General features: G+C 35.2%; 1 protein-coding gene across 3 annotated transcripts in view; it reads right to left on the minus strand.

The window, feature by feature from the left end:
• Window positions 1–6,061: 6,061 nt before the first annotated feature.
• TTC33 (tetratricopeptide repeat domain 33) overlaps window positions 6,062–17,538 on the minus strand; it is a 32,251-nt gene continuing 20,774 nt past the window's right edge. For all 3 annotated transcript variants that reach the window (XM_068535278.1, XM_068535277.1, XM_068535279.1), the window contains exons 3-5: window positions 12,981–13,062; window positions 11,057–11,188; window positions 6,062–8,099 (exon numbers count right to left, since the gene is read on the minus strand). In XM_068535278.1, the coding sequence (XP_068391379.1) occupies window positions 7,746–8,099; window positions 11,057–11,188; window positions 12,981–13,062 (568 nt within the window). In that variant the 3' untranslated portion in view covers window positions 6,062–7,745. The remainder of the gene's footprint in view (window positions 8,100–11,056; window positions 11,189–12,980; window positions 13,063–17,538) is intronic.

Raw genomic sequence — 17,538 nt, forward strand, 5'->3', positions numbered from 1 at the left:
GTTAGGTGGGCTGCAAGAGACAAAATACAAAAAGCAGAAAATTCTAAAGGACAAACAACTCAGTTTTGAAAAAAATAAACTGCAAGGAAAAAATGAAAGGGAACCTATAGATTATAAAAGACTAAGAGACATATCAACAATGCAACAAATGGACTTTTTTGGGATCCTAATTTAATCAAATCATACTATCACTCAATGTGACACAACTGACAAGGTCTACGTTGTAGCTATTTTTGACACTTAATTTGTAATTTTAAACTTTCCCAAAAAGGAAATGCTAGGTCTAGGTGACAATGCTTGTTAGTTCTATTAAACACTATTGAACAAAATACCAGATCTGTAGAAATTCTTTGAGAAAAGAGTAGGTGGAAATGCTTTTCAACCTCTATTTTTAACGAGGTCAGCATTACTCTGATTCAAGAGCTAAAAGAGTATTACAAGAAAGCTACAGACCAATATTTTTCATGAACATAGACATAAAAATCCTTAATAAAATATTACCACATTGAATCAAAAGGATCTAAAAAGGATAATCCATCATAACTAAATAGGGTTTATTTTATCCCAGAAATGCAGTTGATTTGACGTTTGAAAAATACATGTAATTCATCATATTAACAGAATAAAAGAGAAAAATCATATGATCTTCTGATGGATGCAGGAAATACATTTATCAAAATTCAATCCCCACTTGTTATAAAAGGTGTTTAGTAGACTAGAGAAGGAATTTCCTCAATTTAAAAAAGGACATATATAAAAACTACAGCTACCATCATACTTAATGGTGAAAGACCAAAAGATTATAAACAAGGCAAGAATGTCCATTCTCACAGCTTCTGTTTAACATTGTGCTGGAGGTTCTAGCTGGTGTAATAAGGCAAGAGATGGAAATAAAAGGCATTCAGTTTGGAAAAGAAGATGGAAAACTGTCTTCATTCACAACATGATAATATATGTAGAACAGCCTAAACAATCTACAAAAAAGTCAATGCAACTAAGAAATGAATTATCAAGGTTGTAGGCTACCAGGTCATTATTCAAAAATCGATTATATTTCTATGTAATAGTATCAAACTGGAAAATGAAAATTTAAAAACACCTCTTAAAAGCATCAAAAAAATATGAAGTACTTAGGGATAAACTTAACAAAAATATAGGCAAGACTTATTCACAGAAAACTAAAAAACATTACTAAGAAATTAAAGATCTAAAACAATGACAATTATGCTGTGATCATGGATTCAAAGATGTGACATTGTTAAGATGGGAATTCTTCCCAAACTGATTTACAGATTCAATGCAATTCCAATCAAAATTCCAGCAGACCTGCAGGTAGATAGAGACAAATGATTCTAAAATGTATATAAAAGAAACTAGAATAGTTAAACGATTCTTTCTTTGAGAAAAAAAGAACAAAGTTAGAAAAATCACACTGATTTTTAAGACTATAGGACAGTGTGATATAGGTATAAGAATAGACATATGGATCAGTGTAACAGAATACAGAACTCAGACAGACCCTCAGATATATGGTGAAGGTATTTCAATGGGAAAGAGCATTTTTTTTTAAATACATAGTACTTGAATAACTGAAAATCAAAAAACGAACCTAGCCCTTCACCTCATACATTACATAAAAATTACCGTGAAATGAATCAGACCTTGATATAAAAGCTAAAACTGTAAAACTTCTACTAGAAAACGTAAAATCTTTCTGATCTTGGAATGAGCACAGATTTCTCAGCACACAAAAAAATACAACCATAAAAGAAATATACTGGACTTCATCAAAATTAGAAACTTCTGCTCTTCAAAAGGTATCATTAAGAAAACAAAAAAGCAAGCCACAGATGGGGACAAAATATTCACAATACATATATCTCAGGATTTTTATCCAGAATACAGAAGTTTTTACAACTCAATAATAAGATAACCCAAACTAAAAAATGGGCAAAATGTTTAAAAAGGTACTTCCCAAAAGAAGATATACAAATGTCAAATAAGCATATAAAAGATGCTCAACATCATCAGGGAAATGCATATTAAAACCACAATGAGATACCATTACATATCCACGGAAGTCACTGAAGTGAAAACGAACAGCAGTACCAAGCACTGACAAGGATACGGCACAACTGAAACTTTTTTAATCCACTGCTGGTCAGAACGCATAATGGTACGGATACTTTGGAAGATTCAGTTTCCTCTAAAGCTCCACATATATTTATCATAAAACTCAGTAACTCCACCCCCAGGTACTTAAACATATATCCACACACAAACTTGTGACATATGTATATAGCAGCTCTATTCATAATAGATCAAAACTTAGATGCTCATCAACAACGTAGATGTCCATCAACAGATATGAATAATTGCAAATCATGATATCCATACAACAGAGTAAGAGCAATGAAAAGGAACACATTACTGATATACACAATAGCGTGGATGGATCTCAACATGGATGGATTTCAAAAGTATTATGCTAAGCGAAAAAGGTCAGAAAGAGTATATATTGTATGATCTATTTGAAATTCTAGAAAAGTCAAATCAATTTATAGTCACAGAAAGCAAATTAGTAGCTGACTAGTGCTGGTTGCTGGGGTGGAGGGGAACTGGCTATAAATGAGCATTAGAGAACTTTCTGGGTGATGGAAATACTCTACACCTTGACGGTAATGGTGTCAAAGCTCTTACAATGAATGCATTTTATTACACGTAAATTACACCCTTAAAGTTGACAGGGCAGGCAGAGATATTGTTTCATATTCTTCCCTTCAAATTAAATCTAGAGTTGATATTGTGGTCTAGCACAATGCTAAGTCAGCAGACCTTTTAAATACCCTGAACAAATGTTTACATGTTGCCTTGTAATTAACATTACAATAGAACTTCCATGATTAAAAAAAAGTTAATGTAATTAACATTTTCAATAGAACTTCCATGATTAAAAAAAAATCTAACATTAGAAAAAATTTAGTTTTTGTCTCATGCTTACACTGAAATATAATCTGCATTAATCTTTGTTAGGGTTTGAGGGAGTCATAAAATAACACCCTTTTCTCCTCCTGACTTTTTGAGCCGCTTGAGAGACAAAAAGTCATGTAGAGATTTAATATGTCAGATTTAATGCTGAAAAAGTCTAGGTCAGAGGATGTGATTTAGGTTTGTGACAACAATGGCCACCTAATATCAAACCCAGAATTAGACAGACCTGCTCACCAAGGCATAGGCAGTCCTACACAACTACAGGTCTCCCCTCGCAGGGACAGAGAGTCTTCACTGCAAAACCTACAACATTTCTGGCAAGAGACCACAACATAGGCTCTCTGCAGGCATGACACGTCCAAAAAAAAAAAAGGCAGAATGGGGCTTGTAGGTCCAGTTCTTTATCTTAAACTCCCTTTACTGGTGAGGTGGAGAGGGGAGGAAAGGGAGAGACTGGAATTCCTTGGTTAATGAATGTCCAAAGCAGCACCATCCCCACCCTCTGCCTTCCCAACAAAGTGTAGACCAGCATTTCTCACCCTTTCTTCCACCCTGCACACACAGCAAGTGAGGTTCACACACAACACATATTAAGGTACAATTCATGGTACACTGGCTATAAGGGCCATCCCTTCTCTTCCATTCAAGTGGACACATTTAATTGCATGTGGCAGAAGTGACACATTTCACTTTGGTAATGAGTAAATCATTTACAAATTTGTGTATTTTATTATTGGTTAAAAAAAGAAAAACCCTACTTTCTCAATCCTAAAATGTCATCAATTACAAAATACACCATCAGTTTCATAACAACCTCTGAGGAAAAACACTTAATATACCTATTGATTTGAAGATAATTATAGAACTATGGTTTTTGTGTCAACTCACAGCTCATTTAGATACATGTATGTCATGAAATCAAAGTCCAGAGTCAATTTAGAAGGGCTTCTGACTCATGAAACCTGAAATTAAAGAAATGATTGAAAATTTCCCACTGCTGGGGAAAAGGAAGGGAAACAAGCTTCTGACATCATTACATAAAGTATAATTTTCAAACTGGTCAGTTATAATCCTGGAAACTCTAGTTTTCTGAGACAAAGCTTTTTTTAATTTAAAGTCTTCCTTATAGTTTTGACATACAACATCAATTTAAAAGCTGATTTCGTACTTGAGTACCATAAAATTTTGTACATAGGCTCCAATTAAAGTAGATCCAACTAATTATTAGAGAAATGCAAATCAAAACTACAATGAGGTATCACCTCACACCAGTTAGAATGGGCATCATCAGAAAATGTACAAACAACAAATGCTGGAGAGGGTGTGGAGAAAAGGGAACCCTCTTGCACTGTTGGTGGGAATGTAAATTGATACAGCCACTATGGAGAACAGTATAGAGGTTCCTCAAAAAGCTAAAAATTGAATTACCATATGATCCAGCAACCCCACTACTGGGCATATACCCAGAGAAAACCATAATTCAAAAAGACACATGCACCCCAATGTTCACCGCAGCACTATTTACAATAGGCAGGTCATGGAAGCAACCTAAATGCCCCTCGACAGACGAATGGATAAAGAAGATGTGGCACATATATACAATGGAATATTATTCAGCCATAAAAAGGAACGAAACTGGGTCATTTGTAGAGACGTGGATGGATCTAGAGACTGTCATACAGAGTGAAGTAAGTCAGAAAGAGAAAAACAAAAATCGTATATTAACGCATATGTGTGGAACCTAGAAAAATGGTACAGATGAACCGGTTTGCAGGGCAGAAATTGAGACACAGATGTAGAGAACAAAAGTATGGACACCAAGGGGGGAAAATGGCCGGGGGTGGGGGTGGTGGTGTGATGAATTGGGAGATTGGGATTGACATGTATACACTGATGTGTATAAAACTGATGACTAATAAGAACCTGCTGTATAAAAAAATAAATAAAATAAAATTCAAAAAAAAAAAAGTAGATCCAGGTTCTGTGATCTATACCGTGCATGACTTTTCAACGTTTATGTAGTGTTAGCACATTTAAGATAAATACTCTATAATCTAAGAACCTGTTGTCGGGACTTCCCTGGCGGTCCAGTGGTTAAGACTCTGTGCTCCCACTGCAGGGGGTGCAGGTTCGATCCCTCGTCGGGGAACTAAGATCCCGCGTGCCACTGGTGCGGCCAAAAAACAACAACAACAACAACAAAAAGAACCTGTTGTCTAGAGAATAATATATGATTCTCAAATCATCAGGCATGGTCTGGATGTGTACTGTTCCGACTAATGAGTGTCTATGCCAATACAATTTTCAAACAAGAATACTACAAATTATGTTCAATATAATATTAGTGTTTAGTGCTGTTTCAGAAAGTATATTAAATATCTTTAATTATATCTTTATCATGAACATCAATTGTTTTTCTCTCAGATTCAAAAGCATTTGCTATTATAGTTACCAAGCTTGGTAAAGATCTATCGGTATTCACATCCTTATAAAATAATGTATGCATTCTTCTCTTCACACACAGAAGAGTGTTAGCTAAGCATCTTTTGGGGCCTGAAGAAATGAGCTGCCTTCCTTCTGCATAATTCACTATTTCTTTCTCTCCTCCATCCTGCATCTAAACCATCTTATGTCTTATCTCTGTGTAAGGAAGAGACAAACCTGGCCTACTGATGTCAATAAAGAGGAAACGCTAGGTTCATAAACAGAATTTAGTGGCTACACGCACTCCATCCTGGGTCTTGCTTCTTTTGGGTTGAGGTATAGACCTTACACCAAGAAGAGTCCTCGACTGAAAGCCATCTGTCCTACAGTATCAGAAGTAGTGACTTCTCACTTTCACAAAAGGAAAAGATTACAAAGTAGTTCTCCTCCTTTCTTAAAATCAGAAGAAAGTGAGGTTAAATAAAACCAATTCAAGTTCTTCATAGAAATAGCTAGCATTTACTGAGTACTTCATACACAAGACACCATACAAGGTGCCTTACATATTTTATTTTCATATAAGAAATGAATTAAATAAATCAATCTAATTTTTCAAAAGCTAACAACACAAAATAATAGGCAAACCTTTAAATGCAGAAAAAACCTATTTATTCACAAATTATACAATAAACATCCATTACTCGAAACAACGTACGAAATAGTAAGTGCTCACTTCTCTCGATACCCAACTATCTGCCTTTTGAGAATATGCCTTATTAAACAAAATAAAATATAATTAATATTTGTTTTTTGGATCTTTCTAAAACTAACTTCTTTAACCAGAGCTAACTTTCTGATACAACTTTGGGGAAAAAATGTAATACTTTTCAAGGCAAGTGCTGGCTTCTCCAACTCCGAAAAGAAGAGGTAAGCATTCCACTAAAAGAAATGATTTTTAAATCATCTCAGAAAAATGTACACTATTACGTGTACATGCCCTCAGAGGGTAAGGTAAGATTCTTTAAAATAACTTACTTCCTCTCTAACAAGGATAAAATTAATTTTAAACCAATAATAGCTTCCTGAGTTTCAGAAGTTAACAGTACACAGCAGTTCTACTGTCCTAACATATATGTGGCATAAAAATAACAATTAACATTAGCAATGACAGTATTGACTTGCGGATGTGACTGTGGCCTTTCAATGAAATATATTCTGCAATATATCCTTTCTACTCATGGGACTGAACCATAAGTCACATTTCAGTTTCTATGTATGTTGTGCCTAAGGTATTCACTCATTGGCACTTTAATAAATCTCTACTTTTTTTTTTTTTCCGATTTTTAGAAAGGTATAATTTAGCTATTTAAAACTGTGATTGTTTCGCATTTCACTGAGTAGTTCCAGAAAAGTTAACTAGAAAAGGAATTCCAAACCATCAGCTGGAAAGTTATATCAAGAGATAAGTTATTTTCAAGGTTTTTAATCTTGTAAAAGTAAGGAAAAGAAAATAACTGCTTTTGACTGGGACAAAAGCAGTGCAATTTGTTATGATGTATCTATAAGAGCCATTCATTTTAAAAAATGCACATCTTAAAAATGACTCCCTTGGTGCTAAGGACTACTCTATCTACTTTAATAATTTAAAAAATAAAACCATGATTCTGACATTTATCAGTATTTCACACATCTAACAAATACTGAAACTAGCAACTACCATTGTTATAAATAAAGTCAAAACAAAAGCACAAATCAGAATTAAGAGAAACTTCAGAAAGTATTCAGAATGTACACATTTGCATGCATTTTCAGTCAAACTTTCAAGGATCCCACATATGACCAAATGACAACTTTGAATCAAAATGAATGTCAAAAAGATTCAAGCTTTGTGACAGACTTACTCTAATGAAAGAAGAGAAAAAGAAGAGTGAATAGTAACAGCAGTGTATTTCTAGCAGGGAAAGAAGCCTACTTCCTTTATCATAAAAGCCAACAAGTCAATATTTTAATAACACTGGCCATCAAGTTATTCACTCTTTGAGAATTTATTTTTCAAGCTGTATCTTTAAAATGCATGCACTTATGTATTTGAATTAAGTTAAGCTTATTAATCAAAAAACCACCGTCCCCAGAATTTTAATCTTAAGAAGCTGAAATCATAGCTTATCAAAGCAGAGTCCAAACACTACACAATAATTCTTCCGTTTAGTTTTTATATGCCTCATCTGAAAAACTTATTTTACAAACAGGAGTTTTGCCCTGTTTCTCTAAACGCCCCCACGGCTAAAATTTAGGTGGCAAAGATAGATTCAAATGATTCCTGCTAAGCTTCATCGGGCTTTGATAAAAACAGAGCCATCTGGTGAAGCAGCACCATCTTCCTTCTCAGTCACAGTCTCTACAGTCCCAGAAGCCGACACAATAACCATTGTTTTATCTGCTGCAACCGTCTTCTGTTTTTCAGCAATAGCTGCACAAACAGCTACAATCTCCTCACTTTCAAAGTCATAGTCAGGAATTGACTTTGGTGAGAAATGTGTTACCTCTGCTGGTGCTTCACTTTTTTTAATCCTCTGTGCTACCTTCTGCTGCTCCTGGAGCGTTCGTGCCCAAGAGAGGTCTTCTTTCCATATTTCAGGGTTCATTGGATAGATGTGAAGGGCTACTTGAAAACTTCGAATTGCCTAGGGAGGAGAAAAGGTCAGACTTTTTTGTTTGCTTAGTTTTAATAAAGGAGTGTATTTAATATAATCCACAATATCCATCTCTCTCTCTCTTTTTTTTCCTCAGTGTATTAGAATGTAAAGATGGAAGTTAGAGCTGTTCTCTACCCACTAGATGATGGTTACGGTAAAAAAAAAAAAAAAAAAAAAAAAAGAGTCAGAGTGTAAAAGAAAGTGGCTGACAAATCGTTGATGAGGACTAAAAGTCTATTAAAACAGAGGTACTGTGATATTATGGCTCAAAACAAGGCAAATGCATTGGTCAGCTTCTGCAGATCAGCAAATATATAAATCTGGTGATTTCCTGGGCTAACCCATGATCAGAAAGGTATCAGGAATGCATATCTTTGAAGCCAAGAGTTTAGATCATAATAATGATAACATGTCTTGAGTGTCACAGGAGACAAAGAAGGACATTATATAATGATAAAAGTGTCAATTCACCAGAAAAATATAATGATTATAAATATATATGCACCCAACAGCAGAACATTTAAGTATATAAAGTAAACACTGACAGAACTGAAGGGAGAAATAGACAGCAATAAAGTATCAGTAGGAGACTTCAACACCCCACTTTCAATAATGGATAGAACATTCAGACAGAAGATCAATAAGGAAACAGAAGATTTGAACAACACTATAGACCAAAGGGACCTAACAGACGTATATAGAATGATTCATACAACAGCAGCAGAATACACATTATTCTCAAGAACACACAGAACACTTCCAGGATAGATCACATCTTAGGTCACAAAACACGTCTTAAATTTAAGAAGACATACCAAGTATCTTTTCTGACTACAATGGAATAAAACTAGAAATCAACAGCAGAAGGAAACTGGAAAAACTTACAAATACATGGAAATAAAACAGCACACTCTTGAACAACCAGTGAGTCAAAGAAGAAATCAAAAGAGAAATTAAAACATATCTTGAGACAAAAATTAAAATGTAACATCCTGATACTATAGGATACAGCAAAAGCAAAACTAAGTGGAAGTTTATAATGATAAATGCCTATGTTAAAAAAAAAAAAAAGATCTCAAGGAAAAAAACCTAACTTTATACCTCAAAGAATTAGAAAATGAAAAACAAACTAAGCCTATGAACATTTTCCAACATACACACCCAGCTCCGCATAAAAATCTAAATACTCATAGATGTATATACAACTATTGACTTTTAATTTACTGCCTGTTCTATTTACCTATGTATTTTCTTATGTTTTTGTCCATATGTATATGTAGAAAGAATTGTGAGATGTTAGAAATTTTAGCTTGTTTTCAATATATTTTTTACAGTATTCCCTTCATTATGACAATGAGTAAAGTTATGTTTTTAACCATTCTAGTATTTCAAAAGAACGGCTTAAGTTTACATAAAAATTACAAATTTAGATTTTTTTCAAGTAGAGCCCTAAAACTGTATTAAATGGGGGAAAAAACACTTTTAATTCCATGAATTTCACAATATAAATAGAAAGAAGTGTATCAAGGGGAAAAAATAACAGTTGAACAACTGGTACTCCTATTTTGAAAACTTAAAATATTGAATAATTTTACTTTTATTGGTTTATTCAAAGTATCTCTGTTGTCTCACCTGCGGTTTATTTTCTTTCTTTATAGGACAATCTTTGCTAAACATTATGTCCTAGAGATTTTTCCCATTACCATAGGTACTTATAAGCAAAACAGATAATGATTTGTAAGTTTTTAATAAAGGAGAAATGGGTAAAAAGTATCACAGAATAGACTTTTGTTTTGCTGTTCACCTGTTAGAAAACTAAATTCCTTGAATTTCTTTTTCCAACTCTGATATGATTTAAGTCTTCAGATAAAAAAGAGGAAAGATGACTATGTTAAATGGCAAGGAAAGAAAACAACCTTTGATTTAACTTATTTCCATCACTGTGAATTTTATTTCAGATTATCATTTTTAAGTTACCTTACTTTAAGCAATCCTTTTCTCATCAAAATTCCTTATGATTTTTGAGAATCTGATAAATACCTTTTTTGGTAATTAGAAATAATGATATATTTACAAGAGTACCAGAAAATCTAAGTTATCTACAACTGACTAAAGCCATTATTAGTAATGTTAAATTCAGGATTTACCAATAATTTTAGCCTTTAAAGAAACTTCTTTGGGATTTTTTGCTTGTTTTGTTTTTTAACTGTAAAAAGCTAATAAAAGCATGAAAAATCTTAATTTTTGATGACAAAGAGCAAATCTGGCACCACTATATTAGATTTACAGAAGTCTTTTAGGAAATTAGCTGTCAGGTATATCTAGTTCAGTCAAAAGAAAAACAAAAACAGGACAAAGCTCACAGCCAACTCTGACCTACCAAGCCTTTGCTACCTACAAGGTATAGTCCAGACAAGGTGAGAAATGCATCAAGTACCAGTTTAGAGTAAACTTTACACAGTGAGTATTTCATTTTCATAAGCTTCTACCCTTCCCTATTTCTCCCCTCACTAAGCCTAGCAATTTTTCAGTCTGAATATTTATCACCATTACTCTCCCGTATTTCACTTTCTTCCTTCCTCAACATAATCTTTTAGTGGTTTTTGTCTCCATGGTGATACTAATACCACTTTATAATGTGGTAAATTTAATGATGCAAGGAACTAACCTAAAAGTTGTTTTATATTTAAATAAAAGGTTTACCAAATGCCTACATTTCACTTTAATATTTTTTTAATTCCCATGAGGCCAAATACCTGAAAAATATTCTGATCCTGATATAATTGATATCTGTAACGGAAAAAGATGTTCAGTAATAACTGATCTGTGTTTATGGGTTAATACCTTTAAAAGGTTATTTGCTATTTACTATTTACTTTTTGGTTCAGCTGATGAAAAGCATGTCAAAATAAAATGTCATCACTGTAATAATCTGACGTACTTACCAAGACTATCTCTCCTAATCCAAGCTGAGCACGTCCCAAAGTTTGCCAAGATTCCCATGAATGTGGATTTCTCTGGACAGCCATTTCCGCAGCATGAACTGCTGGGAATGTTTCATGAAGAGACATTAGGACCTATAGCCAAAAAAGAAGAAACAAAACCCATCAGTAATATTCATAAATTAGCAAACTAAACACTAGCCAAAAAGAAAAAAATGGATAATTGTATGTAAACAACTCTTTTCATTTTTAAAAATATATTTTTAGTCTGGAAAATATAACATTTTAGTGGGTTTGACCGCCTTCTCTGCTATTCAGGGTGAGAAATTATATTCTTCCTACTCCTGAAATAACTATGAAAAATACAAAGCATTCCCTTTTCAACTGCTCAACCCTACTGCCCATCTGGTCAACACCAGGTGGGCATATTCTGGCCATGGTGGCTCACAGCTATTTGAACCCCAATTCCCCTTCTATTTATTCTACTTACAATGTGTTTTTTTAGGGAACTCCAGGTCCTGCTGTCAAACTAGGTAAATTTAAATTTGTTCAACTACCCATCCTGTTCCTAGTGAACATCTTTCTGCTCTAAAAATCATTTAAACACTCCACCAGCCTCCCCACAACTGGGTTCTTCAAATCATACACATCAGAAAAATCAGGGAGTTCCAGAACCCTCTACCTCAATTTATGGGAAAGGGCTGGCTTTGATCTATAATATTTTGACCATCTGCATTTCACAAGATTTGTGACACCATCATTATCAGGTTCCAAATAAAACAACTCATTTCATATAGCTTGCCACAAATCCTATCTTTAATATATACATATTTAAGATTAAAAATTAAAGACTTATCCAAATGAAGGTCCTCATGGCACTCCATTCAGTGGAAATAATTTATTTGGGTTTTTCCTGGATAAACTACAATCAAAGCTGAAAAAGGATGTGCCCTACGTTTGGGATCATCATCTGAAAGATATGCTAGGTGTGCGGATCAAGGCTGAACTGCAACCATTCCCTGCCAGAAGTATGTTTAATTCTCTCTTTGAGATTTTAAACATCTTTTGGATAATCTAATACAAGTGCTCAGAGGTTTTCTTTATGAACTTTCCCACAAAATATTAAAACTGTATTTTTAAGTAGAAATGTTATTTTTATATTGAGTCTATTCTGACCTTTTGCTATGGACTAGGCCATTTTTAGAGAAATATCATCATCTAGAATCCAATCCATCCTCATTCTAAAGAGACTGAGTTATTGCTAAGCCCACTACAATTAACTTCCAAGGAAAGCTAACACATTTCATTCATTTAAGGGATCACCAGTGACTTTTTAAAAGACATCCATCTGCTCATATCTTAAGCAGTTAGGTTGAAATGAAAGTTAGCTTCATTGTGAAGTGTTTTAAACAAACTTCTAATCTGATGCATGAGGAAGAGCCATAAATAATATGGTGACATATGTTTTTCCCAAATAAACTATATTTTAAAAAAAAGAAAATGGGGCTTCCCTGGTGGCGCAGTAGTTAAGAATCCACCTGCCAAGGCAAGGGACACGGGTTCGAGTCCTGGTCCGGGAAGATCCCACATGCCGCGGAGCAACTAAGCCCATGCGCCACAACTACTGAGCCTGCGCTCTAGAACCTGAAAGCCACAACTACTGAAGCCCACGCGCCTAGAGCCTGTGCTCCGCTACAAGAAAAGCCACCGCAATGAGAAGCCCGCGCACCGCAATGAAGAGTAGCCCCCGCTTGCCGCAACTAGAGAAAGCCCGTGCGAAGCAATGAAGACCCAGTGCAGCCAAAAATAAATAAATATATTAAAAAAAGAAAGAAAATGGCAGGAAATGCTCTTTTGGTTCATCACCGCTCACCAGGCATAGTGAGTGCAATTTCATAATGAAAGGGAAATTCTTCATAATTATTACCTGTGATTTCATCTCATACAGGGTAGCATCATTTGGGGTTAACTGCAGTGCTTCATCCCACTTCTGAATCGCCTCTTGGTATCTATGGTTGTTAAAGTTACATTAATATTATATTTTCAGTATGTCTTTGAGAGTACATGACCAAATTTAAAAATCAGAAAATAAGGAATAATTGTTTACCAAGAAATATCTCTATTCAAGAACTGATAATGGTGATGTTACAAAAGCAGGAAAATTTAAGACACGAAGGGAAAGGACAGCAAAAGAGAAAAAGGCAAAACCTAAATAAAAAAGACTTATGAAATTTTTCGAGATTTTATTTTCTGGCCTAAGAAATCACCACCAGAATTTCTTTTTTTCATCAACCTCAATGTCTGCATGTGTTGTCACTCATTTCAGATGTATTACAAAGGATTTCTCTCAAGAACTTATAATCTAATTACAACCCTTGGCTCTACTGCAGCAATCTAGCTGACAGAGATGACAATTTAAGATGTTGCCAGGTCATTCTGTAAAGATTCTTCAGTTTTAAGATTTTTTGTCTATAAGCTCCAAGAGCACAGGGACCATGTCTTATTTATCACTATCAATAAATGGTAAGTTTATAAGATATGGGTCACATGAATGAAAAACAGTATGAAGACAGTGATTTCCACTATCACCTTTTCACTGATGTTCTCCCAGTCACAACTCTCTTCTGAGCTAACATCTCTACCTAGATTCCCTATAGACACCTCAAACTGAATATCCCCCAAACTGATCTTAGCATACTCCATGCCAAATCTGCAGAAGCACAGTAGCACTTTCTTTCTTTTTTTTTTTTTTAAATAAAATTAAGGAATGATTAAGTCCTGCACATTATCCAAAGCAGTCACCTTCACAGCATCCTTCCCAAGCAGTTAACTCATGTGTACCTGATTATTTCTAGGAGGACAAAGTTCAAATTACTAGAATATTCTTCACTATAATGAGCTGAAGCTTTCTATCCTGTACCTTCCCCTCAATGCTACTCATTCTCCTTTCTAGAGCTAAACAGAAAATATATAATCCACCAGTTTTCATTCCTGGCTACATACAGATGATCTAGGGAGGTTTTGGAGGGGAAAAAAATACACGTGCATGCACCCACACACACATATGCTGGTCCCTGTCTCAGATCAATGAAAACAAATTCTTGGAGTAGGGCCCAGGCATCTGTATTTTTTTTAAGTTCCCCAAGTTATGCTAATAAAAACCAGAGTTCAGAACCACTGATAAGATCTCTCTTGGGATATTAAGCCCTATCGTGTACTGTCTTCTCTTAAATCTCTTCTTGCTACCCTTCCTTTCCTCTATGTATTCTAGTGTATAATTTCCTACCTTCTATGTGAAGATCCAAACCAAACATAACAACCAAAATGTGGGCTAACCTGCACTGATTATTACTTAAGCAGGGAGCAGAAAACTAAAGAAATAAAGGCAGAATTTGGTAGAAAATACAAAGCTGAAAAACATAAAAAAGTACATTCTCTGTCTCTGCTTCCACCTTGCTACAGCACTCCTTTACTAGTAAATAATACAAATGGCAGTACCATTTCCAGGGTCCTGTGCCACCGTGGCCACAGCAAAAGGGCGGCAGCTATCTTAGAAGAATTTTGCCACACTGCCAACTCCACGGCTAGCAGCAGGGGTGAGGGTGGGCAGGGCGCAAGTGCACTACAGAAAGCCTGACTTAACTGCCACATGGGTTGTAGCAATGGCTACTGTTATTCTGTAGCAGCAGGCTAATGTATCAATGTAACAATAAGCTGAAGATTCACCCCACAATGGCTGGCAGTCTTTGTTTCTAGACAAACCACATCTGAATATGCAGAAATGATTATCGGAACCACTGTTAATATCGTCTTCCCTAACAGCGGTCCCTGCTGAGCCCCGAGGAGATATTTGTTTGAAGACTGTTAAACTCTGGGTGAAAGACTACTCGAATTTTAGGAACTACCAATGACCTGAAGACAGAGCGACCATTATTCACCTCATTTTTATGATGTGTTACCACGATGCTGTATGTTTTCCCCTATCTCTGCCTGCAACAGACCTATTCTTAGGACACAAATCAAATCTTTAAGAGCTTCACTAAGTGAAAATTGCTTCTCTATCAAGGATTTTGCCAAACTCAAGCACCTGTCTAGAGCCAGGGTCCCCCAGGTGGGAAGTAATAGTGGAGACATGCCGTCTCACTGGCTGCTGTCCTTCAATGCTCCTCCTTCCGTCTCACTCAGAGATCCTTTGGAGTGCTCCATGCATTGCTCTGCTTTCCACGGGCCCTGGCACTTCCGTGCAGAGTCAGGCTATGCCCACTAGTCTGGCCTGCACAGGCCTGAGTGGCTGGCACACAATACTCCACACAAACTGTGCTTAGCACGTGGTATACACACGTTGGCTAAACCACTGTGTCCCACCGTTACTTTCTAGTTACCCTGAATGGGAACCTGAGGCTCACAATTATTTTAAAATAATTGTCACGTCAGTGTTAGCTTAGACCCACCAAATGCACTTCAAAGTAAGACATTTAAGTATCTTTTCAGGTACCATTAAAGTTCTTTATTTATGAATTCCAATTATTCTATTAAAATACTATCAACTCTACAGAATTAATTAACTAGCTCCTTCTGTAGCATCACCACCTATCAGGTCGCACTGCTTGGATTCATATACTAATGCCTAAAGGGGCCCATTCTTAGTCTTTCCTTTCCCAGCCCCTTCAGATAAAGCAGCTTCCTTTAAGCCAAAAGTCCCTCTAAAAAAGGATGGACTTTAAAGGATATACAAGGATTTCACCTGGTATTGCACTTAGCAAAAAAAAAGAAACACACAGAAAAGGAAAGAGAAAGTCTGAACTTTACTGGCAGACGCTTAAACAGAGATAAAAACCACAGCTTGCAGAGAGGAGGAAAAGGGAAGGAGAAGGAAGACAGGGCCTGCAGATTCCAATGGACCTCTTCCTTCCTTGATCTGCACACGTACATCTTTTAAGGCAGCTAAGACAGCAAATCTGTGCTGGCAACTATAAATTGCACTGGTGGCTTATATTGGGTATTCAGTATTTTTTTAAACAAAAAATATTCTTAAATCAGGTCTTCCTTATATTCTTTACCTGAGTAAATGATACCTGTTTTGATATAAAAAATTTTTCCCTGGGTATACAAATAGAGAAGAACCAGATAACAGAGGAAAGTGGGCGTGGGTGTGTGCACACGCGCGCACACACACACACACACAGAGAAATTAAAGACACAATTTCACCACCCAAAGATCATAACCATAGTTAATATAGTTAACATTTTATTGTATACCCTTCCAGTATATTTTAATATAATGTATATAACACACACACAAAACATCTTCTCAGGTCCTGAAATCATCAAATGCTTCCCTCTACAGCATAATACTTAAAGACTGATTACTACTGTTCCAAATGGATCCTCCCTTGTTAGATATTAAAAGTAACCCTTTGGTACAAACTTCCAGTTATAAGATAAATAAGTTCTAGAGACATAATGCACAGCATGGTGTGGTGACTAGTTCACAGTACTGTATCACATACTTGAAAGTTGCTAAGACAGTAGATCTTAAATGTTCTCACCACACACAAACAAAGTAATTTTATGAGGTGATGGATGTGTTAACTAACCTTATTGTGGGAATCATTTTGAAATATATACATGTTCAAATCATCGCACTGTACACCTTAAACTTACACAGTGTTATATATCAATTATATCTCAATAAAGCTGGAAAAAAGTTACCCTTCGGCCATTACAATTCTCTTTTGGAAGAAAGTGTGCCACGAATAATAATTATTAAAGAAGAAAAAATGTATTTTGGAGGTCAAACAGAATACACATACTATATTTGATGTAAAACTGACTGGAAATGAGATCACCTTAGAAGGAAGGTTGTATAACTCAGGATATCACTCACATTGATTTCTTTTAATTAAGAAAAAAAGCCACTGAGGGAAAAATAAGTATTATATTTACTCGTCTATACAACCCCCCTTCAGATTTTCTATTAATATGCCAGACGTACAAGGGACAGTTCCAGGTTGGTTTAGTTATCAGAATTAGCAATCTCTAAACTAATCAAAAATTCAAATGACACTAGTACTTTTTAAGTATAATAAGATTATATCTAAAATACAAATCATATTCAGGTTGTTTAATCCTCTGAAACTAGCCTAGGTGTTTAACAATTAGAATTATAATTTTAAAATTTTGGTCTTATAGAAAAAAGAGGAAATCCTTATAGTGAAAAACAAATACAGCAGCAGCCTCTCATATCTTCTCTCCTCAATCTAGTATCCAAAATACACGCAGGTGCATGCACGCACACACAAACATACACTTAAAAGCTCTGCTTCAAATGAAAAACTACTTTTAAACTACTGTAAACAATAAGAGGACATGTACAGGAACACTATTTTCAAAACCTTTGTAAGGGACAAAAAACTTTTTTCCTTCAACAACTTAAACATAAAAATAAACCTCTAAACAAATGCTGATGAAGGCAAGTTCTTAAC

Source organism: Eschrichtius robustus, chromosome 2 (assembly GCF_028021215.1).
Source record: "Eschrichtius robustus isolate mEscRob2 chromosome 2, mEscRob2.pri, whole genome shotgun sequence".
Classification (NCBI taxonomy): domain Eukaryota; kingdom Metazoa; phylum Chordata; class Mammalia; order Artiodactyla; family Eschrichtiidae; genus Eschrichtius; species Eschrichtius robustus.